The 25,697-nt window shown below is 42.5% G+C and overlaps 1 protein-coding gene across 2 annotated transcripts in view; it reads left to right on the forward strand.

Annotated features, from left to right (window-relative positions):
- Window positions 1-25,697, forward strand: part of LOC138290887 (SPARC-like protein 1) — a 221,440-nt gene that overhangs the window by 19,109 nt on the left and 176,634 nt on the right. Inside the window, exons 2-3 of one of the 2 annotated variants that reach the window (XM_069230278.1) lie at window positions 3,059-3,122; window positions 15,117-15,170. In XM_069230278.1, the coding sequence (XP_069086379.1) occupies window positions 3,069-3,122; window positions 15,117-15,170 (108 nt within the window). In that variant the 5' untranslated portion in view covers window positions 3,059-3,068. The remainder of the gene's footprint in view (window positions 1-3,058; window positions 3,123-15,116; window positions 15,171-25,697) is intronic. The other variant, XM_069230279.1, reaches the window with a different exon arrangement.

Raw genomic sequence — 25,697 nt, forward strand, 5'->3', positions numbered from 1 at the left:
ACAAAAGGTCATATAAGTGCAAATCAGAGGCCCAGTCACTACACATGTCCCACCCGGAGGAGCGACCCCCATGAGAGATTAGTGCTTTCTGAGCACAGCACTTTAAGATCCTGCTTCTGAGACTATGGGGCAATTTAAGAGCCCTGTGCGCCACCTTAACATCCTTTTTCTGTCGCTAAGGCTGTTCTAAGGTGGCCTCTTCCCAGCGCCATATTTACAAAGTGGCGCAATGCATGCATTGCACCACTTTGTAACCCCTTGTGCCACATTATGCTGTGCCAGGCATAATGTATGCAAGGGGGCATTCCAGCACTAGGTGGGCAGCAAAAATGGTGTAGTGAAATTTAACAGATTTCACTGCACCATTTGTGACGTCATTTTTAACGCCTACTCAGAGCAGCCATTAAACCCTAGAAACCTATGGGCCGCCTTGCACTTTGCTGCACTATCGTCAACATTTTAGATACTAGTGTAGCAAAGCACCACAATAGTGTCAAAAATGTTGGCGTTACTGTACTAACGAGTGCCATGGTGCGCAGTTTTACAAATATGCTGCCACCGTGGTGTCATTAGTTGGCAATAGGAGTGGCGCAGAAAAAGTGGAGCATCAGCTCTGATGTGCCACTTTCTCATGAATATGGACCTAAGAATCTATGGAATTTTATGTGCCCAGACCTCAAAAACAACTCTTGTATTTGCACAAGGCGTTCGGACATTTCTCAATCATAAAGATGTCATGACACTAACTGGGTGTTCCCAGCAGTTTGGTGCATACACTGGTATCTTTTTCAATATTCACTAGGGATGTGTGAAATTGATTACACAGTGGATTCATACCCTTCCAAAAGTGTTCTAGGCACTTTCCTAGCTTAGTGAAATGCAAAGTTTAAAAAGGGGCTATAAAAGTGGAACCCTACAGCAAGAAATGCTTTCTCTGTTCCCAAAGGCTGTTAGCTGCTCTTCTGTTACTAGACAGCACTCCCTCCCGCTCACGTCAGTCCTTACCCATTGGACATCCTGATCTACAATGTGGGACTTTCGCCAGACAGCGAATAAATGGTGCATGGCTGCATATCTATAGGAAGTCCAACTCTAAATAACTAGACTTCTGGTGGGAGGGCAGTGAACACCATATTAGTACATTCTGTTATTTCCTGCTGCCACTCAATGATAAGGGCAACCCTTAGTGGTAGCAGGAATAGCTACTGACTTTTCTGGGCGTGCTTTTCACAACAACTTGATATCCCTAACTTCTTGGGCAGGACAGCAAGCTCCAAGTAATCACTGCCAAACTAGTTAAACCTGTCTTTGCAAATTGTGAAATTTCACAACTTTGCTTGACTCCATGTTTTAACACTTCTAGTATTCACATACATCTTCTATTCTTTTCAAAGATTGCTCAGCACTTCTGAATCCCAGACACATGTAGTGAATTGGGTTTGAGAAAGTGTAGGGGAGGAAATATTTCTGTGGCCTATATTTTCCAGGAAAAGGAAAAGGGAGACAAAATAGATACATTGAATATGTATCAAAATTATTAACCTCATGCATCAGGTCTGGAAATTGGAATTTCTTATTTTTAGCACAAACCTAATCTTATCTTTAGGAATAAACCTCAAACCATATATTAAAGTGTATGCAAGTTTTTCCTATACTTTACCATATGGAGGTCGCCATGCAGGTAGCAGTGGTTGGCCATGTGTGGTGCCAGGCTTACTTCAACACTGAGCTGGATTACTTTACTACAGTTTTGGTTCCTTTTTTGGCTGTAGCATATTTAAAAGTGAGGTTTGTGATAAGGATTGTATTTTTTTGTGAATGGGTAAACATCCATACCTAAACCCCTCCCTGACCATCCTTTTAACACTCACTGACCCTCATTTAATTCCTCATTACTCATACCTATTCCTCTCTACTTTGGTAGTAAGCATTCTCCATTTTCCAGCCACTCCCCTCCGCCCCTCCCACATTTACTACTAAAACATATACCTACATGTGCAGATACGCCACACTCTGGGCAGTGATCTCCGCACAGAAAAGAATAGGAGAGGTAGAGTCATAAATTCTACACATAGCTTTGTGAGTAGCATTTTGCAGTACCTTTTGTAGTGCTATAAAACATACTGCAAAGTGCAAATTATGAATAGTCCCAAATGATTATATATTGCATTATTAAATAAACAATTGTGATCGTTACGTTTTTTCTGTAGAAAGGATTATAACATTTTACAGTTGTGCTTCTTCACAAAAAGGCGTTTCACACAAAATAATACATGGTTAAAAACGTCTACATATATTTTTTAGTAGTTAACATGTTAAGAATATTTGGCTAATACTTGTGTACAAGCACTCAGAAGCAACTTATGTTTACATACTTTTAATTTGCTTTCTGTAGTCGAATTTCTTTTTTTTGTTGTTAGCGGTGACAGTTTGTCGTTCAGTTAACTCAATGAAAGATGCAATAATTATTTAAGAAAGAGTAGAAAGAAAAGTAAATACATTGCTGCACTTATATTTAACTATAGTTGTATCCATCGTGTACTTCACTGTGTTTTATTATGCTGACAGTGAAGAATGTACTTTTCTATTTTAAAAAAAGTGAAATTATCTTCTCTGCTGGAATTGCTTCCAAAGTTTCAAAACTGTTTCTTGTTAAAGTTACTTGCATCTATTTTCAAACCTTTAAAATTCATCATGTACCGTTTAAAATACACTCACTCAGACGTTTAGAAAATGCCACAGTTTTTGCACTTTTAAAAAGTTACAATGGTTATTTGTATTTACTGTATAACGGGTTTAGGATCCTCGTGGTGTTGGTACTTCATAAAATAAGAAAAATACTGCCTTTCACCTTCAAATAAACACATAGTTGAAACAAATACTTCAAAAAGAGCTTTAGTGGAATGTGTATGTTTTATCGAAGGTCTTCTCGACGACCTGCATAATGTTCATTTGCAATTAAGAGGAATTTACCAACTCCTTCTGATAGTACTGTATATGTGCAATGTTTACCTATTATTTCATTTACATTCTATGCTCGTTTTCAATATCTTCACAGATTTAAAGGCATGAAGACCCTGGTCGCTTTAGTTTGTCTCTTGGGAACATCCTTAGCTGTACCCGTGAGTTTTAGATTTCATTCTATTAGTTTAACAAACATGCCCTCAATTAATTATATGCCGTTTTCCTGTTTGTATTGAGTGCTGCCAGTTTGTGGTGATGCTAACATATGTGTATTGCATTGGAGCAAATACTTGTTGGAAGGAATTGCAAAGACTGGATGCTGCCTTGAGTTGCTCCAAATGTATCAAACACTCAGGGCTGTGCAAGGTTGCCTTGCATGGCTTCATAATAAATATGCTCCTGAATGTTTAAAATGTTTGATCTTCAAATACTTCAGAAGGCAGACATGGTTGCAGTTAGTGGAGACATGGTTGCCTATGAACTGGGCTTTGATGCATAATCACATAATTCGCACTTTGAGGTACGAAATTGCAACAGTGTCTAAACACTGTTTCTAAACCAGGGACATGATTCTCAGCTGAAGTGATTGTAGCAAACTCCAAGAGTTGCCAAAGGTCTATACAATTTAAAGTTTAGTAAAACTTGAGGATATCAAGCAGAAGTTCATGAGAATTTTAAAAGCCATTGCTGCAGGGACTTCCCAGGAGTCTGATACATCTATGTCCTGAAGTTCTTAGCAATAGTGAATGAGCCATTCAAGGGAAAAGCTTCCTATAGATGAGCAGAACATCTACTTCAATTAATCAAAAGAGTTAGATAATCCAGCTACAGCAATAGATATGTTTTCTTCACAGTAGATTCTTTCAGTATTAGATGCTGAGAAGATGTTTGAACTCAGGTGAGATTGCCTTTTTCAATTACAGGACAGGATGTGTTTTCCATCCCACTTCATGAGCTTAACAATGGCATTATATGATAGATTATCTGCCTCTGTCTTAATGAACTCTGAAGTGGTTGGTTCCATATATTTCTCTATTGGTACACCTCAGGGTTCCCCTAATAACTCTTCTTTTGAATTTTTCTTTGTAACTTTTAGTTACAGCAATCTTTACTGCTTCAGCTACGTTTTCTACAAACAACGGGGCGGATAAACTCAATTATATGCAGATACCGTGATGTAGTTTGAGACAATATCAACCGGGCAACATAGTTAAATGTTACTTTTGCTAAGTGTGGGTATTATGGAATAAATGCAAGCAAAACTAAGGCAGTACTGTTTAACACTTCAACCAATATTTAACCAGTGGTTTTACAAGTACGTTACTCATGTTCCTGCAAACAATATGTGGGTGACAGAAATGGCAGTGAACTATATGATCACACTTTTTTCCTACTGTCCAGGAAAGCCAAAACCTCAATGGAAAGAAAAATATTCCTGTTTGCATTAGGAACAGAATAACCTACTTAAATTGTCGATTCTTTCCTTTTGTAGACCTAAGCAACATACCTGTGTATACTTACAGAGCGCTTTTGTTAGCCGCTTTCTATTAATTAGATGTCTTTGTTGTCTATAACACAAGCCTGCTCTTGATGTGATAAATTTCCTTATCATTCCTGTGGTTGTCCTACCAAGGAACATTTCAGATTCACAATATTTTGACTGGCGGAGGTGTAGCCTTCCTCTGCTGGCCACAGTGTATTTTTTTCTGTTTTTATATTCAGCACTCCATAGGAGTGCCCATGATAACATGTTTACTTGTTATCTCTCTGATAATTTTTTCCTCTTTGTTCCTCTGTTCTAATTTTACTTCGTGTATGATGCGTCCCATCCTACTCCATATGTAAAATCTTTTACAATTGTATTTATTTAAAACAGCATGCCAGCTGCAAGGCATCCCTAGGCCACTTGCTTCCATCTCTCCTGATGCTCATCATGCCACTCCCCATGCCAAATATTTTTATTATTTGTAGACCTGCCAGTCTTAGGGTGGAATTCCCACAAACCTTTTGCGTCTCTTGCCTTATTTTTGCAGATCTCGTTTTTGCTGGCCTTAGGAGTCTGGCCACTTTACTATTGCTAACCAGTGGTAAAGTGCATGGTCTCACTCCTTAACACACAGCTCATTGACTTATCCCGAGTTGGCATATTTAATTTACTTTTAAGTCCCTACCAAAGTGGCACTACCTGTGCCCAGGGTCTGTAAAATAAATGCTGATAGTGGGCCTGCAGCATGTAGTGTGCCCCCATTTAGGTAGCACTTTCAACATGCCACAGGCCTGCCATTGAAGCATGTGCATGCAGTTGCAAACTACCATTTCGACCTGGCAAAATAAACCTGAGTCACCCCTAGGATAGCCCCGGACAGAGCAGGGTACAGGGTGCAGTGTGTTTAAAAAGTTGGACATGTACTTTTAAGGTTTACATGTCCTGGTAGTAAAAAAAAACGTAAATTTGTTTTTCTCTACTGCAAGGCATACCTATCAGATAGGATAATATTGGAGTTACAATATTACATTTACTAAGTTGTAATTTCCAAATGGGAGCAGGTAATAACCAGTTCATGTTTGGTGTCTTTGGAATTGTAATGAAAAATCCTAACTTATGGTGAAGCCAGATCTTAAATTACAGTTTTGAAAATGACACTTTTAGAAGGTTGGTTTTACAACAATGGGGGCAGCCCTGCTAACTCAGAACCTTGGGCAATTAAATCTTATAACCACAACAATGGTTTCAGGAGAAAACAGCCAATCATAAATTAACAAAATCTAAGCATACAAAAGAAAAAAGAGAAGAAAAGAGAAGAAATGTGGAGAAATTGTGCCAATTCACAGAATGAATCAAAAAATGAAAATTGTTATGCAATAATAACATACAAACACATAACAATGGCTTCCCATTTTACGCGTAACAAACATATAAAAACAATATAGAGTGTAAAACAGTAAACAAAGGCAGATGATACCTTGCCTTTTCATACCAAATATTTAGTCAAAATAGAGAGTTCAATCACTAGTTTCCTGTTATGTAACAGGAAATCAGCCTTTATCATTTATATGCGAGTATATATGAGGACAGTCTAGCACTATTGACTATACATACGTACATATGCACATACATAATTATAAATACTTACATACTCAATTGCTATAAAACCACATCTTTGCAAATTATATTGAGCTTCTCTTCCAGAACACTATCTTCAAACTTTTATCTGAAAGATAATCTGAGAATATAAGAATGCCATATTCTTCCATATTATCAAGTTGTTTGCTTCCCCAGGACCCTTTCTCTTAAGGAATGTGTCAAATTTAGCTGCCTTAACCAAGGCATTATTTCAAATAAGATAATCTTTTCAGGTTTCAGGATATCGAAGTCCAATGTCAGAATTACTTTATTATGTATGTATCAACCATCCGCGCACAATAAAACAGATAAAAACAAATTAATCAGGAGTCAGACAGGGCATGTATACATCTGAAAACCAGTAAATTGAATCAAGATATAATAAAACAACAAAGAATATTCAGTGCATTCCTTAAATTAATGCACACTATAAAAAATCTCACCACAGCCCAAATATGTACTTTGATTGTAAGGATTGTATATAAAGGATAGTTTCCTTACCTTGCCTGAGGTTAACGTCTTTCAGGATAGGCAGCAGGAAACTATGGGGGTCATTCTGACCCCGGCGGGCGGCGGGAGCCGCCCGCCTGGAGGGAACCGCCAGAAGACCGTACCGCGGTCAAAAGACCGCAGCGGTCATTCTGGGTTTCCCACCGGGCTGGCGGGCGACCGCCAAAAGGCCGCCCGCCAGCCCAGTGGGAAACAGCCCTCCATGAGGATGCCGGCTCCGAATGGAGCCGGCGGAGTGGAGGATGTGCGACGGGTGCAGTGGCACCCGTCGTGTATTTAAGTGTCTGCAATGCAGACACTGAAATACAAAGTGGGGCCCTCTTACGGGGGCCCCTGCAGTGCCCATGCCATTGGCATGGGCACTGCAGGGGCCCCCAGGGGCCCCATGACACCCCTCACCGCCATCCTGTTCCTGGCGGGTGGAACCGCCAGGAACAGGATGGCGATGAGGGGGTCGGAATCCCCCATGGCGGCGCAGCAAGCTGCGCCGCCATGGGGGATTCCCAGGGCAGCGGAAAACCGGCGGGAGACCGCCGGTTTTCCTGTTCTGACCGCGGCCGAACCGCCGCGGTCAGAATGCCCAAGGGAGCACCGCCAGCCTGTTGCCGGTGCTCCCGCGGTCCCCGGCCCTGGCGGTATTTACCGCCAGGGTCGGAATGACCCCCTATGTCTAAAAATACATAAAATTTTCAAAAATAAGGAAGTGTAATGTCGACTGAGTAGATTGATGGTCACGAGGACACAGTGTTAAATCTAGGGCATGTTAACAAACATTTGTAAATTCCATCAAATTAAACCGAGAAATGTTATTTTTTATATATTCTAATTAAACATATGCTTTATGGTTTGCCAAGTACCATAGTTCCTTTATGTGTACAGTTTTCCGAGCTTACAAATGTATTTGATGCTGGCATGATTGCACAAATTAATACACTATTTTTTGGCAAATCTTCTTGATGTGGAAATGATAGCAGGAAAAGGTAGTTTCATTGGTAAGGACTTGTCTGCACATATCAACCTACTTGGAGTCTATTTAAATATTCATGTCAGTAGATGTCTCCATCCCCATAGAACCAAATCCTTGAAGAAGTAATACTTTTCACATAAGTAGGCTAGCCAAGATCGATCAAAGTAAAATTTCTTTACTCTTTTTGAGGCTTGCTTATTATTCACTCAGAGATGGAAGGAAACATACCTGCAAGAATTTCAATATTGACTAGAGCACTAGGGGCAGGGGCGGTGGGTTGGGGGTGGATTAAGAAATTGGGGTGGGTGGGGAGCTGATGGTGGGCTATTTTTTTAAGGGGCAGGGGTGAGGGTTTAGGTATTTTTTTAAGGAATTAGGGTGGGGGTTGGGCTAGGGGCGGGAGTGACGCGGTGAGGCGAGTGGGGCTGGGTCAGGTGTGGGGCTGTATTAAGGGATTGGGTTGGTGGGGCTCGGGCAGGCTATTTGTTTTTATGGGAAGCGGTGGGGGTTTGGGTATCTTTTTAAGGAATTAGGGTGGGGGTTGGGCTAGGGAGTGATGCAGTGAGGTAAGTGTGGCTGGGGCATGGGAGGGCAGTGGATTAAGAGACTGGGGTGGGTGGAGGCCTCGGAGGCGGGCTTTTTTTTAATGGGGCGCGGGTTGGGGTTTGGGTATTTTTTTATTTAGGGTGGGGTAGTTTATTTTTAAAGGGGTGAGGAAAGGTTTAAGGAAGGGAGGGACGAGGGAGGAGAAAAGAAGAGGAAGGATTGGGAGAGGACACGGTGAGGTAAGTGGGGTTGGGGCAGGGTTGGTGGGTAGTTTTTAGCAAAGGGGTGGATTTAGGGCTTAGGGTAGGTAGGGGTGTCAGGGTACATTAGCTTCAGTTTTTAGGGGTGGAGGTTGTTTTTTTTAACAGCTCAGGGTGGGTGGAGGGTTCGGAGAAATGTAATTCTTAGGGGCTGGGGTGGGGGTTGGTATAGTTTTTTGTAAAAATTTTTTAGGGCTTAGTGTGGGTGGGGGCTCGGGGTAGTTTACTTATTATGAGGTAAGGTTTTAGGGCTCAGGGCAAGTGGGGGTTGTTGTGGTAGTTTATTTTTTAGGGGTAGGGGTCAGAGTTATTTTTTTTTTAGGGCTCAGCACAGGTGAGGGGGTCTTGGTAGTTTATTTTTAGGGGTAGGGGAGTTGGGATAGTTTTTGTTTTTTTTAGAGCTCATGGCAGGTGGGTGGTTGGGATAGTTTATTTTTACGGGTGGGGGAGTCGGGATAGTATTTTTGTAGGGCTTAGGGCGGGTGGGGGGTGTTGGGATTGTTTTATTTTAGGTTTAGGGTTTGTGGGGGTACCTTATTTTTATAGGGGTGATGGTGGAGGTGTTGGGATATTTTTTTTAGGGCAGGTGGGGTTGGTTGGGGTAATTTAGGTATTAGGGGTGGGGGTAGTTTTGGGCCCCAGTGCAGGTGGGGGTGTGGTATGATAGAACCACGCATGCCGTTTTGCGTGCCGTTTCCACACATGACTTTACTAGGCATGCTTTTACAATGAAAATTCATTGTAAAGGCATGCATGGTAAAGGCTTGCATGGAAACAACGCGGTTGTTAATTCAACCTCATTGTTAAGACATGCGTAGTTCCAGCATGTGTGGTTCCATCATACAATAGCTTCTTTTATGTCACAAATTTTAGAGGTTCCACATCAAATGGATGATCTGTCTTTCGCTTTTTTTTGGCAGAGAACCAAATCACCATTGAACACAATCTCTTAATTTTGACAATGTCGATCAGCTTATGTCTTCATCTAATGCTTCTGAGCAGCGTCAGTAGAATGAACTAGATCATCTTGTACGGTTTGCTCAGGGGTCCACTCTGATAGTTTGGTTCTCATGGCTCTCCCGAACATCAGAGTAGCAGGACTCATCCATATAGTTGAATGAAGGGTTGACCAATAAGCATGGAGGGCTTGGCATAAACCCTGACTCAGATACAGACTCTCAATCAATGCACATTGAACCACCCATTTCAGGGTCTCCATAAATCGTTCTAGGACACAGTCGGCTTGAGGCCACAAAGGTTTGCTTTTCTGATGTTTTATAATAAGACCAGCTAGAAACTCCTCAAACTCCTTGCTATTGAATGGTGGACCATTGTCAGACTTGAGAATGTCTGGTATGCCCTGCACTGCAAAGATGTTATCTAGCCACTCAATCACTTTGTTTTGGGTTGTGGATGACATGTCTTCTATCTGAGGAAGCTTGAAATGCTTGTCAGTGATCACCATAAGGTGATGTCCAGTGGCCAGATGCCCAAAGAAATCAACAGCTATTCTTTCCCACACATGCACAGGGAGATCAGACATAGTCAGGAGATGCTGGGTCATCTTGGGAAACAAGCAGTTGCATAAATGGCACTCCTTTAGTTCCCACTCCACTTTCTCATCCAAGCAAGGGAACCACATTCAATCCCTCAATGCCATCTTAGTGACCACAGTGCCACAATGGCCTCCATGATGAGTTCAATAACCTGATGTTTCAAACTTGCAGGTCTGACAATCTGGGATCTTCTTAGCACAATCCCTTCTTTGGTCACAAACTCTTTATATTGGACATTGCAATATTTCTGAAATTCAACATCATCACTTAAAGATCAAACACTCTGGCCCTCATTACGGGATTGACGGTTTTGGAGCTGGACTGCCGTGCAAAAATCCACTACCAGACTGCAGGTGGTGGCGGTACACTGGCCGCCGCATTACGAGCCATAAAGCGAAAAAACGCTGTAATACAGACCTCAATTCGACACTGCCAGGCCAAACGAGGGTGTGAGAAAGGCAGTCCGACAACCAGCAACACCACAACATCACAACTCTGCCCGCCATATTACCATGCACATTTGTGCATGGCGGTCCTTGGACGGCGGTGAACCCTTGGCGGTTTGCCCTGCTGTGCACTGGCAGGCCTGGCAGTGGTGTGGCTGCAAGCCATCGGCCACACCGCCATGCTCCTAATACGGTGGTCTGCACCGCTGGGATCGCGGCATTGAGACCGCCACCTCCACTTCGGCGGATCTCGGACTGACATGGTCAGAATAAGGACCTCTGTCTCTAGGACTGGGCTGCAATAATGTCTTTAAGGGCACATGTCCTTATCAGCATTGGTAGCGGCAATGAGCTGCTCAGTGGACAAAGCTGTAGGCATGCTCGACTTCACAATGAAGTTGATGTACTCCTCAGCAGTTTTCAACCTTGATCTATGCTCTGTAGAGTTACTTGTGAGAAATAGACAGGGTTTTAATTCTTGCTTGTCTTTTGCACAATTACATAGTTGTATTATTGTAGACACAACCCACACCTCTTGATGCAAGGGGGCATCTTGACTTTCGGATTGTCAAAAATGATGAGTAACGTCTGAAGGTCAGTGAGGATTGTGAAGTGCTTTCCATACAGAAACTCGTGAAACTTTTCACGAGCCCATACCACCGTCAGACTCTCCTTTTCTGGCTGAGAATAGGCGTGTTATGTTTCAGTCAAACTTTGACTGGCGTATGCACAATGTGTCTCCGAGCAATTGGATGTCCACTATGCTGAGCAAGGATTGCTTCCGACCCCTCAGGGCTCAGACCAACAGTGAGCTCAGTGTGGAATTTGGGATCAAAGTAAGCCATCTCAGTCACGTTTTCAATTGCATGTTTTATGTTTTTAAAACTGCAATCACATTCAGTGGACCATCAAAACTAGACATTTTGTGTCGTAAGGTCTCGCAAAGGGGCACTCACCGTGGCAAAGTCACAAAAGTCACAAATGTTCTTAGAACAATAGCTGGCCACGCCTGAGAAGGACCCTACCTTGGTGACATCTTGTGAAGGACTGGTGCTTGACAGTGCTCATATTTTGTCAGGATCAGTTGTCATACCTTCATCAGAAAATACATGTCCAAAGTACTTAAGCTTTGTTTTGTGAAATTCACACTTTTCGGCATTTAGGGTGAGGCCCACATCTGTAAGTAGTTGACACACTTGTTTGTGGGCTATATCATGCTCCTTTCATGTTGCATCAAATAACAGTATATCATCACTGTAACTAAAGGTGTGTATCACCGGCTGAATAATCCTATGTATAACTTCTAGGAATATTTCTGCAACAGAGGACACTTCACAGCTTAATCTTTTGCATCTAAATAAACGAACAGTGGTAATGTACCTGCAGTTCTCTTCTAGTTTAAGCTGATGGTAGCCCTTGTTCAGGTCAAGATAGGAGAAAACGTTGACTCCATTTAACTGCATGATCATGGCTGCAATGTGCATACCAGGATGTCTCTGTTTCTTGATAGCTTTGTTGGCTTGGCACATATCTACGCAGATGTGCAATACACCTTCACAGTCCTTTTTTGGCACCACTACAATGGACAACACTCATGGTGTGGGAACAGTAGAGCGCTCAATAATGTCATGTTTTAGCAAAGCTTCTTGCTCCTTATTGACCGCTTCTTGTAGATAAATGCTATCCTGTGATGTTGCTGTGTAATAGGTCTGATGTCTTTACTAATGTGAAATTGCACTTTCATCGTTTTGAGTCTTCTTAGACAAGAAACAGTGATGGGAACTGATCTCACAATTTCAAGTTGTGTATTTTAGTTGAATTTGATGAATATCAGCCCCATGTCAACAGCAGTTATAAACCTAAGTAGGCATGCACTACATGGAGTACCTTGAGTTGAAGAACTTGAATTGTGGCCTGGACACACGTCTTCTTGTGCTGCAGGGTCACTACGAATAATCTGTGACTCTGCAATGGTTTGGAAGCAGTCCCTGTGTACACTTTCATACTTGTCACTTTGAGTCATGTTACAGGCGATAACTGTGAAATTGTTCAACTGGCATGATGTTGATAGATGCATCACTATTGATTACAAAAGCTACTGGGCAACAGTTCATATTTATTTTGTGGCAATTTACATATGATTTCTTTTGCTTTCTCAGTCCACTTGTTTCTGCCCCTGTTTCATATTCTCTGCAAGCAGCAAGGCCCTCTTGTGCATGTTGTTCTCTTTTATATGTGATCAACGCACATTCACCTTCTTTACTGTTGTTTCGTGGTGATGCCAAGGAAATCTTGCAGGATGAATTAGATGGTAATTGGCTTTATTTAGTTTCGACCTGTCGTAGTCCAGTACTTTTTTTGTCTTTGTGGGTGTGACGAGACTGCTTCTGGGTCCTTCTGGCATCCACCTTGCTGCCCTGCAATGCATCACTTGGAAAGGGCAGGAATGCACCATATTTAAGAAATACAGCACATTCCTGTCTCCTCCTCCTGCGCTGGTGCACAGTGGGTTGCCTAGAGCCAATGCAGGCACCTTTTCACCATGGTGCAATGGTGTCTGCATTGCATGCAGGGTTGTTTTTGTGCAGAAAAGGCCACCTTTCTGCACAAAAGCAATCCTGGGATGGGTTTTCCCATAGAAAGATGGAAAACGAGGAGAAATGACTCTATTGTTTCTTTTTTGTGCCTCACCTGTGGAGGCGTAAGGTTTTGGCACATCCTCAGGTTAACCAGGGATGGTAAATCTGATGTTGTATTAAAATCTATGGGTGTTGCATGTGAACACCCACTGTGATGCCCATGGAACACCTCCCTTGCGTAGAGTAAGGCATCGCAATGATTTGCACTGCCTTGCCTTACTCCATATCTACGAGGACATTCAAATCCAAGCAAAGTGGCTTTACGTGACCTCATAAGTTGCAAGGAATGTGCTGCTGTTGCATCACAAAAAGTGATGCAACAGCAGTGCAAGGTGGTCACAAATATGCCTGAAAATGTCTTGACAAGACATATTTTGCTCAAGTCTGTCTCCCAGGGGCTAAACTTATGCAAACTCACATGTGAATTTAAATTTCCAAGCCTAAATGAACACACCTCAAAGTTTGTCAAAAGATTACGTTTTACTTTAGTTTGGGAGCATCCGTAAACATACTTAAATGATATACTTTGTCAAATTGCTGGATCAGATTTAATTGATAACAGCTCTGGTTTGGAGGAATTAATCAGTATCTGGGCTGTGCACGGCCACATTGGCGTGCTGGATTACACATTACTTGCATGGCAGAAACCTGTACTGGCCTGTATTTCGGGGTTTCTGTATGAATCCTAGGTAGGATGAAAATATTTGAAGAACCAAAAAGTCCACCGAGAGAGCACCGCCTGGAGCACGCCATCCTGAATGAGGTAAGCGCCTGGTTCTGCACAAGTGACAATCACGCTCAGCAGCATAACCTCCACTTACACAGATCGCATTTGCATGTTCACATCAGTTGCACACATAGAGAAATTGGTACTAAAACAAATTAGTTTTAATCCATGCAACCAAATTTTCTCTGTGCAGGTACAACCAAACCTCTTTCCAATATGATAGTACATTTTTAAATGTAAGCAAAAGTTTGGGATTTTAAAAAGTGCTTAACCAGAAAAGTGACGTAAATCAATTAACATTCATTTGACGAGAGACCTGTAATTAATAGTTTTCTGAGGGGTCAAAAGACAAGTACCAATTGATGACGTGATTAGATTTGGTATAAGGAGAAGTTTATATTTTGTACGGGTCATTTTGAGTATCTAGCATTTACAGAAAGCACTGACATTTTTCTATGGTATATTGTGTTGTTTCATTCATATGGAAAAATAATGAAAAAAGAAGCAATCCCTGCACAACTTCCATATTGATCAAGGCGCGAACTGCATCTAGCCGCACGTTGAATGACTTTCCATGCCTCTCTGATGAACATGATGTGTGCTAGGTATAACGTGAAATGAAGTTAGATATTAGGCCCATATTTATACTTCTTTAGCGCCGAGTTTGCGTCATTTGCTGATGCAAAAGCGGCGCAAACTTACAAAATACAGTTGTATTTTGTAAGTTTGCACCGGTTTTGCGTCAAAAAGTGGCGCAAATGCGGCGCTAAAAAAGTATAAATACGGGCCCAAGTGCTATACAATCAAAGTACATATCAGCCACTTACGTGAGTGTTAGTCTATTTCAGCGATGAAAATTCTCGAAATTCCGCAGAGCCTTGTCTGCCCTAATGTATAGTTAGACTGAGACCCTGATTACAAAGGGGATGGCAGGGGAAGGTTGAGGCATGTACTGCACTATGTAATTACAGATTCTGAAGATGGGATATTTACTGGGTCTGATACGTACCCCCATGTGCCGAATTTTCCAAAGGAATGAGCAGTTAAATGCAGAATTGGTGGTTTCTGCATTGAATTTGTATGTATAACTATCAGCAGGATTGAGTGCTGGGGGAACTGACAGGGGTGCATTATTTAATGAACATCTTGGAATTCCAGGGCCACTGTGAACACCAGAAACCAGGCCTTGAATGGTACTCAGAAAACAATTGCGATCTCACATTGCAGACTGTGGGAGGATGTGTGTAATATGTGAAACAAAGAGATGGAATCATTTAGGCTTTCGTCATCTATTGGTGTAGGAGCAATTGATAGGCAATGTATCGTTTCAATATACTTTGACTAATGTGCCTTAATGACTTCACTTTCCATTTGTAGACAAATTCCCTAAGACACCAATTCAAACAAACAAGAAAGTATTTTCCAGGAAAGGTAATGCACGCTCAATTTATTTTTTTATCGTTTATTTATGTTTAAACATAAGAGAAGGTGCTATGGCTGATTGGTGCTGCTACATCACATTACAATGGGGTAAACCGCCTGACAAGCCTCTGTATCTGTAGTCCGATTTTCACAATTTCATTGCCTCTCAACTATGGAATACTTCCATTAGTCCTGTCTCTAAAGTTATACACTTAACACATTAAGGGGCAGATTTTAGAGCCCCTAGCATCTCCTTGTGCCACAATAAAACATTATTTTTTTTACGATAATGTGACCCAACGAGGCTAAAATCAACATGGCAAATTTACACAGTGGCGCATTGTATGCAAAGGGACCTTCCTCCATTAGGGGGGGCGAAAACACGGCACAAAGAAATATAAGAGATTTGTTTGCATCATTGTTTTCAGCACTTTTAACGCCTGATCAGAGCAGGGTTAAAAGGCAGCACACCATTGTTTAGAATAGGCCTCAATGGGCTTTGCAGGATTAGTGTCAACATTTTTTACGCTAATTCTGGAGAACTCCGAACTAGCATTAAAAAGTTTGACGCTAGTTCTCTAACTACAACCATGGTGTGCCGTATCATAGATACAGTGCACACATAATAGCATTAGAGGGGCGCTGAGGGGTGCAAGAAAATTGGCTTTGCACTGGGTGCAGCACCATTTTGCTCGAATCTGGCCATAACTCTGTCAATAGGTTAGCGCTTTCATAAAGGCTATGAAATTTATTGATGAGTGGGGTCCTAGTCTTGCATTAGGTGATGTAGTGAGTCTAACATTCCTATAATGGCAACGGAACCAACATGGATTATATGTAGATAACCTTTATTTCATATGCCTCAACAGTTGAAAAACAATACGGCATACCTTGACCATCATTGACCCATATTACATTTCCAATTAACTGCTCTTCATTGTTGTTTTACGCTTTTTTGACCGCAACAATTATATATTATTTTGTCTTGTTTTTATTTTCAGATTACCATAGTATCAACAAAGTTTTTTTTTTTTTTTTTTTAAATGTAACATTTTTATTTATCTTCGTAAAGTTCTGTAAATGAAATAAATAAAATATGTATACAGTTAAGTAATTCTTCTATGTTTTAATGTGATTCCTACTGGTGTTTGTGAGTGTGCCTGTCTGTATGTTGAATGAAAAAGTATGATATTTTACTGGATTTTGGGCTTTCTAACACTAGCTCATGTCTCATTCCAACACTTAAATATATTAAATGTTTAACCATTTTTTTTCCAAAAGATAGATGGATAAATAGCTAGATATGACCTAGTTCCGGTCACCACTGGGTAGTTACAGTTAGGTCAGCTTTTCATAGGAAATGTTCTTTTTGTTTTGCTAATAACTTTGGCGGCATTTAGCGAATCTTCAAAAAAAAATCAAAAAGTGCTCTTTTATGTCTAGTTTCTACATGGAAAGTTTCAGTGTGGCTTGTCAAGCAGGGTTGAGAAAAAGGAGGTTCCCAAAACACAAAGGACTTTATTACGACCTTGGCAGAGGGGTTTCCTCCATCATAAATGTGACAAATATCCTGTCCACCGCATTATGATCCCCTTATATTCTATGGAGATCGTAATAAGGTGGACGGGATATCCATCACAATTGTGATGGAGGAAACCCCTCCGTCTAGGTCGTAATAAGGCCCAAAATACCTCTGTATTTTCCATAGACTTATTTTAGAAGCTCTACCACAAAAACTCCTGAACAGAATTACACCAAACTTGGGAAGAAGTAAGATCTTGGTCCAGAAAGCATCCTTTTTTGTGATTTGGTGCAAAGCTGTTCAGCAGTATCTAAATTATTAAGCTATTAATACTAAGCTAGAAATATTTTATATCTGGACGATTCAGTTCGAGGGAGTCCCTCGAGAGTCCCTCAAATCCAATATATAAAAAACATGGAGCCTTCTGATTCCTTTAAAGGAACACCCCATTGTTCCCTGCAAGGACTTTATTTTGTATTTATTTATTTAGTTTGCTAGGTGGTTCCCCTACAAAGAAATTCATGTTGTTGGGGGCTGCAGGATGTACAGCAGCCCACCAGCAACATAAAGGAAAAAAAGGTAAGCTCTTTGCTCTTCAGCTGCAGTGCAAGGGCCTCTTGTGTTTGTTTTTACAATTGATTTTTCTAGGTCGAAACATGTTAATAAGAAAGACTCATAGGCATGTTTGTTTTATTCTTTTTGAATCAATATGTCTCTGACTATTTTTCTTTACTTTCACACACAAAATGTAGTAATAAAACTGTGTAAAATGGAAGAGTTACATACATTTTTAAATTAACATTTTAATAAACATTTTCATACTAGTCAATATTAATAAACATTTCAATGAGTTGTGTATATATAGTTATTTGTTCTAGAACCTTTTCAGCTGGATAGTGTAGGAAAGTGAGGAAATATGCAGTGAAACTGGTTAGGCTTCACTATGTAGCACCTTCATATTACCCTAAACTGGGCCCTTTGGATTCACACTAATAAATCCCTAGCTCAGTCCTCCTACTGTGCCACAGAGCAGTCAGGCTTTACTAGAGGAACATGTCTTAAGCATTTCAGAGTACCAACATGGATAATAAGTAATTGACATGACTTAAAAGAAATCCAGCACCAATTTATAAAAATAGAGCAGATTAATATATAATTTTAGACATCAAAACAAAGACAATTGGATAAGTATAACTGGAGTTATGGATTTCAAAAGGAAAATTAAATGAGTGAATTTAACACCTGCAAAACAATTAAATTGATAAACACACTAGTGAAATTTGGACACTTGCAGGTCAAGTCCAGTGGAAACCACTGGGCAGTAAGTTGGTGCAAGTCCCACGTACAGGCTTCAAAAGTCAATTCAGTTTTACCTGGCTCATAGAGCCCATGTGCAGACTTGTCCTGGCTGTCCCTTTTGTTGAACTGTGGAGCCATGGGTGTTGGTTTTGCTGCTTTGGCAGTGCTGTTGAGGAATAGGATGCAAAAACTTGGCAATGGGCCACTGAGATGGCTGGTTGAAGATGCTGCAGAGTTCCCTCAAGGCACAGTGTTGAACAAAGTTAGTGGTAGCTTGGCTGGCCACCAACAAGCCTTGGTAGCAGCAAACACAGCCTTAGGTTACTTTGTTGTCCTGGATTCCGGGGGGAAACAGTAGCTGCCTGAAATATGCTGAACATCAGGACTACATTTCCCACAAAGCACTAGACCATTTACCTTTGGGTAATCTCTCAGTGGGTCTGATGGGCAGTGATTCTTTGGTTCCAGGAGTGTGATATGCCTACAGGCTGCAGCGAACGAGTACCTCTAGTCCAAAGAAGTTCTAGAGCTGTCTTTGGCTTACAGAGTGGTTCCTCTTTCCTTTGCAGCTGGTCTCTTGTCTGGGACGAGTCATGGTCATGCAGTTACAGGATGGTTGCCACACGTGCATGTTTTCACACCTTTGCTTTGTATAGACCCTGAAGTCACAGGCCTCCTCTTTGTCCTTTTGTGGCAAGTACATCAGATCTGAGGGTCTGGTGCCAGGGGTGCCCTCAAATCATTGATTTAGGGTTGTGAGGGGTGTGGGTGTAAGTAGCCAATGGGCTACTAGCCCCAGCCACATTCACCCCTGAGTTGACCCCCTCCGGGAAAGGTGTGCCACCTTTTCTACCAACAGCCCTCTATTCTGCCATTTAAAAAAATGGTAGACCCATCCTGCTGTACAGATCTGGTAGGCCACCCTAGGGGTGTGACTAGCCTTCAGGAAGTGTACTCTGCCTGACTACCTAATTTTCCCACCTACCTGGGTGCAAATGTGCCTTGGGGTAGGGGGTTGACTTTGTCCTCCTCTGCATGACAGCCTAATTGCATATCAGAGGTGGTGTGGGCTTTGAATCTCACTGCCTTGATGTGCCACGTCACTAGCTATCCTGCCAGAGACGAAGATGACACCTCCCACCCAAGTAGGCCTTCGTTTCTGACTCCTGGGAGTGTTCGCACCTCATGACAGAGGGTCAGATTCCTGTCTCAGTGGCAGCAGCTACAGCTGTAGGCTGCCAGCATGGGCAGAGGTAAAACTGGGGTAACAAGGTGGACAACCATAAGGTACTACCTGGGTGAATGCCAGTTTAAATTGGATTTTGGGAAAAAGTCAGATTATATGAGGCACGATGTTTGATACCAAACATGACTCTTTTCAGTGGACCATAATGGAGTTGACAATCTCAGGTTGCCCAGGCCTATGGCCCCCTGACCACTTATAGTAGCCCTTAATAAAAGAGGCTACTATAGAAACATATAAGCTTGCACTTATATGTTTACACCTGTACACTTTCCTACATGACCTCCCCAACTACCCTCCGAACGAAAGGTAATGAGCAACTAACCTACGCCCTGGTAGCTCTCAGCTTCGGAGAAGAAGAACCGGGAATGGCCATCTGCATTGCCATGACCAGTCCCAGGTCTAAAATCAACTTTCAAAACCTTTCTCTTCTCATCGGCATCACCCACCTGAGAGGACTGTCAGTTTGACCCTTGATGTGAGTCTCAAACAAGTGGGATCTCAGCTACTTCAGGAGCAAACCACATCAAAGGCTTCCCTCTCAGTGACACTCTCACACTGCTCTCTAGAGAGGAGTCTGTTGCTGATATAGGCAACTTGTTGATCCGAGTCCTCGTCATGTTTTAGTGACAACAGTGCCCCAATCCTATGTTCAGAAGCGCCTGTGTGAACAATGAACTCTTTCCCATAGTCTGGTGCTTTCAGAACAGCCTCTTTCAGGATGTCAAAGGCCTTCTTAAGCTGTTTTTTGGAGTTGAGCTCAGTGAGAGTGGGCACAATGGTACCATACCCCTTCACAAACGTCTTGTACCCAATCAAGCCAAGGAAAGCCCTGACTTGGGTCTGGGTCTTGGGAGCCTCCCAATCCAGGATGGTCCGAATTTTAGGCTGGAAAGGTTGCACTTGGCCTTCACATAAAAAGTGGCCAAAGTAGACAACTGAACTCTGCACTGTCTGGCACTTACGGGCCCTGATAGTTAGGCTTGAGCTAGCTGCTGCTTAGCATGTAGTACTTCTCACAGGTAGACCAGGTGATCCTCCCAGGTTGAAGTAAACATATTGATATCATCCAGACATGCTGCACTAAAGCTGTCCAGACCTGAAATAACTCAATTCTCTAAACTTTAAAAAGTGACAGGAACATTTTTATTCCAAAAGGCATCACTTTAAATAGAAAGTGACCTTCAGGAGTAGAAACAGCCGATCTCTCCATTGCTCCCTGGGTGATTCCAATTTGCCAATACCCTGGTGGTACTCAAGAATTTGGCTGCACCCAACTTTTCAATGAGCTTATCTGCCCTTGGAATGGGGTGTACATTAGTTTTAGTGACCGTATTTAAATATCTGTAATTCATACAAAACCTAATCTCTGGTTTGTCACCGTGTAAGTAAGGTTTGGGGACCAGTACCACTAGGCAAGCCCCTCAGGGACTTTCAGAGGGTTCACTCACTCTTAGCTCTATCATCTTGCTTACTTCAGCTTAGATGCAGACTTTGACTTGATCAGACAATCTATAGATCTTGTTTTTGTCCACATCATGAACACAACAGTTAGTCTGACCAAGGGTCAAAGAAAAGAGCTCAGTAAATGGGTTTAGGGCTTGCCTGCAATTGTTCTGTTGTTGTGAAGTGAGAGAGTCTGATAAGACAACCGCCTCTACTGTACCATATTTTGGGTTATTTGATAGCAGGTCAGGGAAGGGTTCACTTTCTTTCTCCTAGCCTCCATAACTGACCATGTCAGACCTGTCTTGGTGTGGTTTTCAGGTGATTTACATGGGAACTCTCTGAGGACTCCTAGGGGTGACGAGGTCCAGCAGGTAGGTGACTTCCGCATTCTTTTCCAAAATGGGATAGGGCCAGTCCACTTGCCCTGGAAGGCCGTGGGAGCCGCAAGCTCCAGCACCCATTCCAACTGACCTGGTTTTTACTCAACCAGTGCTGACTACTTTCATACCGGAGTTTGACAAGCTTCTCAATGACCTCTGGATTCTTGCTTGCCATTTTCATGTACTTAGCCATGTGTGAACGCAGGCCAAGTACATAGTTCACTATGACAAGTTTGGGCTCTCTGAAAGGCTTCTCCTAGACTTTCCACGCCAAACTTATGGGACCCTTTGCAGTGTGGCCAAATAGAAGCTCAAAGGGGCTAAAGCCAACCTTCTCCTCATCAGGCCTGTCTGTATGCAAATGTGAGGCTAAGTAAAATGACATCCCATCTCTTTCTGAGTTTTTCAGGGAGGCCCATTATCATGCATTTCACAATTTTGTTGAATCTCTCAACTAAAGAATTTGTCTTGGGGTGATAGGAGGTAGTGAACTTGTAGGTCACACCACATTCATCCCACACAGTTTTTAGGCATGCCAACATGATATTGGCCCCTCCATCAGATACCACTTTCTAAGAGAACCCCACTGTTGTGAAAATGCCAAGATGGGCCTTTGCTACTGCAGGAGCAGTGACAGTACTAAGGGGGAATGCCTCTGCATACCTTGTGGAATGGTCCACGACCAATAGAATGAATCTGTTCCCAGATGCAGTTTGAGGATCAAAGGGAGCAACAATGTCAATTCCTACTCTCTTAAAGGTAGTCCCAACCATTGGGGGTGAAATTGAGGGTGCCTTTGGTTTTCCACCTGTCTTGCCACTGATCTGACAGGTGACACAGGAGCCTCAAAACTTCTTCAGTTTTTCAGACATCTAGGGCCAATAAAAAAGGATAATCAACCTGTCCCAGGTTTTGGTTGGTCCCAGATGTCCAGCAATGGGGATGTTGTGGGCTAAGGTTAGAATACATTCTCTGTACACTTCAGGGACCCCCATTTTTCTGGTTGCCCCAAGTTGAGGTCCCTGGCCTCAGTGTACAGGAACCCATCTTTGCCATAGACCCTGTGTTTACCACTGACATCTCCCTATTTTTGCCTTGTAGCCTACTGCCTAAGGCCCTCATGAGTAGGGCATGACTTTTGCCCTTGGCATAGGTCTTCTCTGGAGGATCCTCCTGCATTTAGGAATTCTGCTAGGTAAGGCCAGTCTCCTTCACTTCCCACCTAGGACACCAGGACCTCTCCCTAAGGAGAACTGTCCTCCTGGCCCTGTGACCTCTTTGTAGCGGACTTGTCAGACCTCTTGCCCTTTCTCATGCTTTGGGAGGTTTGGGCCATTATTCCAGACTCCAGACTCCCATGACTTCCCTGTTGTGCTGTTTGTGCTCATGTTGCCACACACACCCCTTTGGGGGGACCAAACATTTCTGCATGAGTCTTCCCATTCACTCCTGCCCAAGCAGACATTTCCAGATCATTCCCAACTGATACTCCACTAGGATGGCAGGGGACACAACCAGCTTCTTTGGACCAGTAACCCCTCCCCACGCTATGCTTATCAAGGCCATTGGATGGAACTCAGTCTTATTGCCAGAACAGGTTACCTGGTGACTACCACCAGGTTGGATTTGGTCTGTCGAGTCAGTCTAGCTACCACCATGGTGACCCTGACTGTATGTATCCCTCAGAGCCTCCACTTCAGTCCCATATATCTTTGACCTTTGTTTATACTTCTTCACACTTGAAGGTAAGACTGCCAGGGCTTCAACATCCACCCCACCCACAAACACTAAAGTAGCCTCTGTGTAAACTTTGGCCTCTTACCTCCATCCCCACTCCTATTCTAGCCAATACCTTGAACTGTTCACCACTGGGGTACATTTTGGGGCATGCTTAATCCCCTTTCTTGTGCCCAGACTATGGACAGTCATAGAACAACCCAGATGCCTTTGTAGTATCCAAGGGTTTAAACTATTGACCTCTACACTTTGGCTGGTTAGAGCCAAGGGGCCCACCTTGACCTTTAGAGAACTTTCTTTTTATCATTTTTGTTGCTCACATCTTTCAGCTACTGTAAATTCCGAGCACTCTGCTTGTGGTCACTTCTACTTTGGGCTTTCTTGGACACCCCGGTTCTGACCCACTTGACAGCTATGTTCCCCAGCTCTTTCAGAGAAGACAACTTTGAATCAACCAGATGCTAATGCAATTTCTCTGTGGTACAAAGAGTCAAAATGTGTTCTTTTATAACTAACTTATATAGCCCATCATAAGTATCCACCTCATTGCTTTTGACCCAGCCTTCTAGTGCCTTGACTGAGCAGTTTACAAAGCCCAACTATGTCTGGTTTGACCTTAATGGGTGTCCCTAAATTTCACTCTGAGCTCTTCTGTGGCAAGTCCAAACCCTTCTATTGAAGTTTTCTTCCTATGCTGGTAGGACTGACGCAGCCACATCCTCATTAAGAGTCAGAAGTCTATCTCTGCCGTTGACTGAGAACTCCAACAATAGAGTGTCCCAGTGCTGTTGACCTATTCTCCTCATTTTGCAAGCCCTCCAAAAGGCTGCAAACCACTTATCAGTGTCATCGCCATCAACAATCTTTGGGACAATTCCTTTGGGGATCTTAGGGTCAAAGATTTCCTATTTTTCAATATTTACATTGCTGCAACCTTTATCCTTAGGCTTTAAGCCCAAGTATGACCCATCTTTATTCTAGGGATAGTCTTGTTTCCTCGAGTTCAATTTTTTTTCTCCTCTAGTGAGAGGAGGTCAAGCTCTTCCTCACGGCTTTCTACTGCCTTCCAGTAGGGGGGTTGGTGGGGTGACTTCTGTCACTCCCTGCTGGCGAAGGGGGTCTGCAGAAGGGTATAGAGTCGTGGTCTTCACCTTCTTCTTCATTTTCTTTTTGGGCTAAGGCCCCAACCTCTTCAGAATCTTCTTCTTCTGAATGTTCCTCTGTCTCTTGTTACTTTTTCTCATAGGAGCTGAAGGTCATCTCAAAGTCCTCCCTTTTGACTGTTGCTCCAAAGTCAATGCCTTTAACGTTGCACAAAGCTCTGAGGTGACTCATCTTCAGTTTAAGTATAATTCTGGTCTTGAACCGGATATAATGTAGTACTTTCAGTGGTAGTGTTATTCAATTAAGTGTTCTGGTACCTGAAACCAATGTAGCACTCAATAAAGGCTAGCAGTAGCAAAAGAGAATGTAGATTTGGGGATTCCCAAGCAGGGACCCATTTAAAAAATCAGTGCACAGTATTGCTAGAACTTGCAAAACCAGGAAAAAACTGTTGGTGGCAGGAAGAGTTTTCATTAGTTTATTGGAGCAATATAGTTCTGTCTGACTTTATATCCTGATGTATGGCGACTTTGATATGGAGCCATTGATCCTAGAGTCACAGGACTTTACTTCACTTAATAGAAGAGGTTGAAGCTGTCATTTTTAGGGTCAAGTGAAGTTGTAATCTTGACGACTTTGAAGAATAATACATTCATTTTTTCTGGGGTTGAATCTGAGATACATTGCCTTCACCTTTCTTGAATTTTTCACCTTGCCTCTTCAAGTAGATTTTCGGATGAATGTCCAATAAACCTGGAGATACTGCAGGGTAAGCAATACCAGTCAAAACCTCTCTCGAAGTCTGCGGCCCAACACAGCAGGGCTTATAGGTCCATTCAGCAGCATTCTCTGATCAATTACCGAGACTTTACAGGTTGCAACAGAAAGTAGGTTGCACCAAGCATACAGACTTCACGCAGCAGTACTGGCAATGTCCTTTACAGCTTAATTCATTTAGATGAGGAATTCAACACTTTTCCCAAATAAGAGGTTATAATTTTCACGAAAAACATTATTTTTCCCGAAATATCTACTTTTCATTTTTATCAAGTACATGGTAAGTTTTGAAAAAACTTGTCATTTATGTCATACGCACGATGACCGCGCAAAGACAGATTGTGACTCCCATATATTACATGCTGTTTCAGGGACTGAAATGTCATATTGTATGACCTCCACCATTGTACTAATATTAGCCACAATTATTTCAAGATGGGCCGCAAAACAAAATGACAGTGGGTGGCATAATTTTGCCATGGCCATCACTGTGACGAGAGAGACACCAGCATGCCACGGATGTTCACAATATGCCGAGAACTTCGTCTCTATGCAAGATCCAGCAATCATCCGGGGATGCATCTCTTCATCTTTTAGATGCCCACAAAATGGCCGTTATAGCCAGGTAATGACAGGGTCCACATTATAGTATGACAATCATGCCAGACATGACCACAATATGCTATGGCATGAATAGCTATCATTATGTGAGAACCAGCATTATTCCAGAAGTTGCAGTACAGTAAGGAGGCCAACAATAAGCCGTAAGTGGTGTCCAGACCCGGAGCTGCAAGGGTTCAGGTAGCTTCTTGGGAGAAATGCTTCCAGGTTGAGGGGGGTCGCCACTGGCATGAATCACTCTTGTTCCCCCTTCTAGCTCTGTCTGTTTCTTTCTCTCCCCATACACAAACACACACACACACATACACACAATATGATGAACAACATAGAGTATGTGATATAGGCTGTCACTAAGAGTTAGTAGTCAGAATGAGCATGGACTCTGACATTGGCTGGCTAGCCTT

The sequence above is a fragment of the Pleurodeles waltl genome, chromosome 1_1 (genome assembly GCF_031143425.1).
Source record: "Pleurodeles waltl isolate 20211129_DDA chromosome 1_1, aPleWal1.hap1.20221129, whole genome shotgun sequence".
Taxonomy (NCBI): Eukaryota; Metazoa; Chordata; class Amphibia; order Caudata; family Salamandridae; genus Pleurodeles; species Pleurodeles waltl.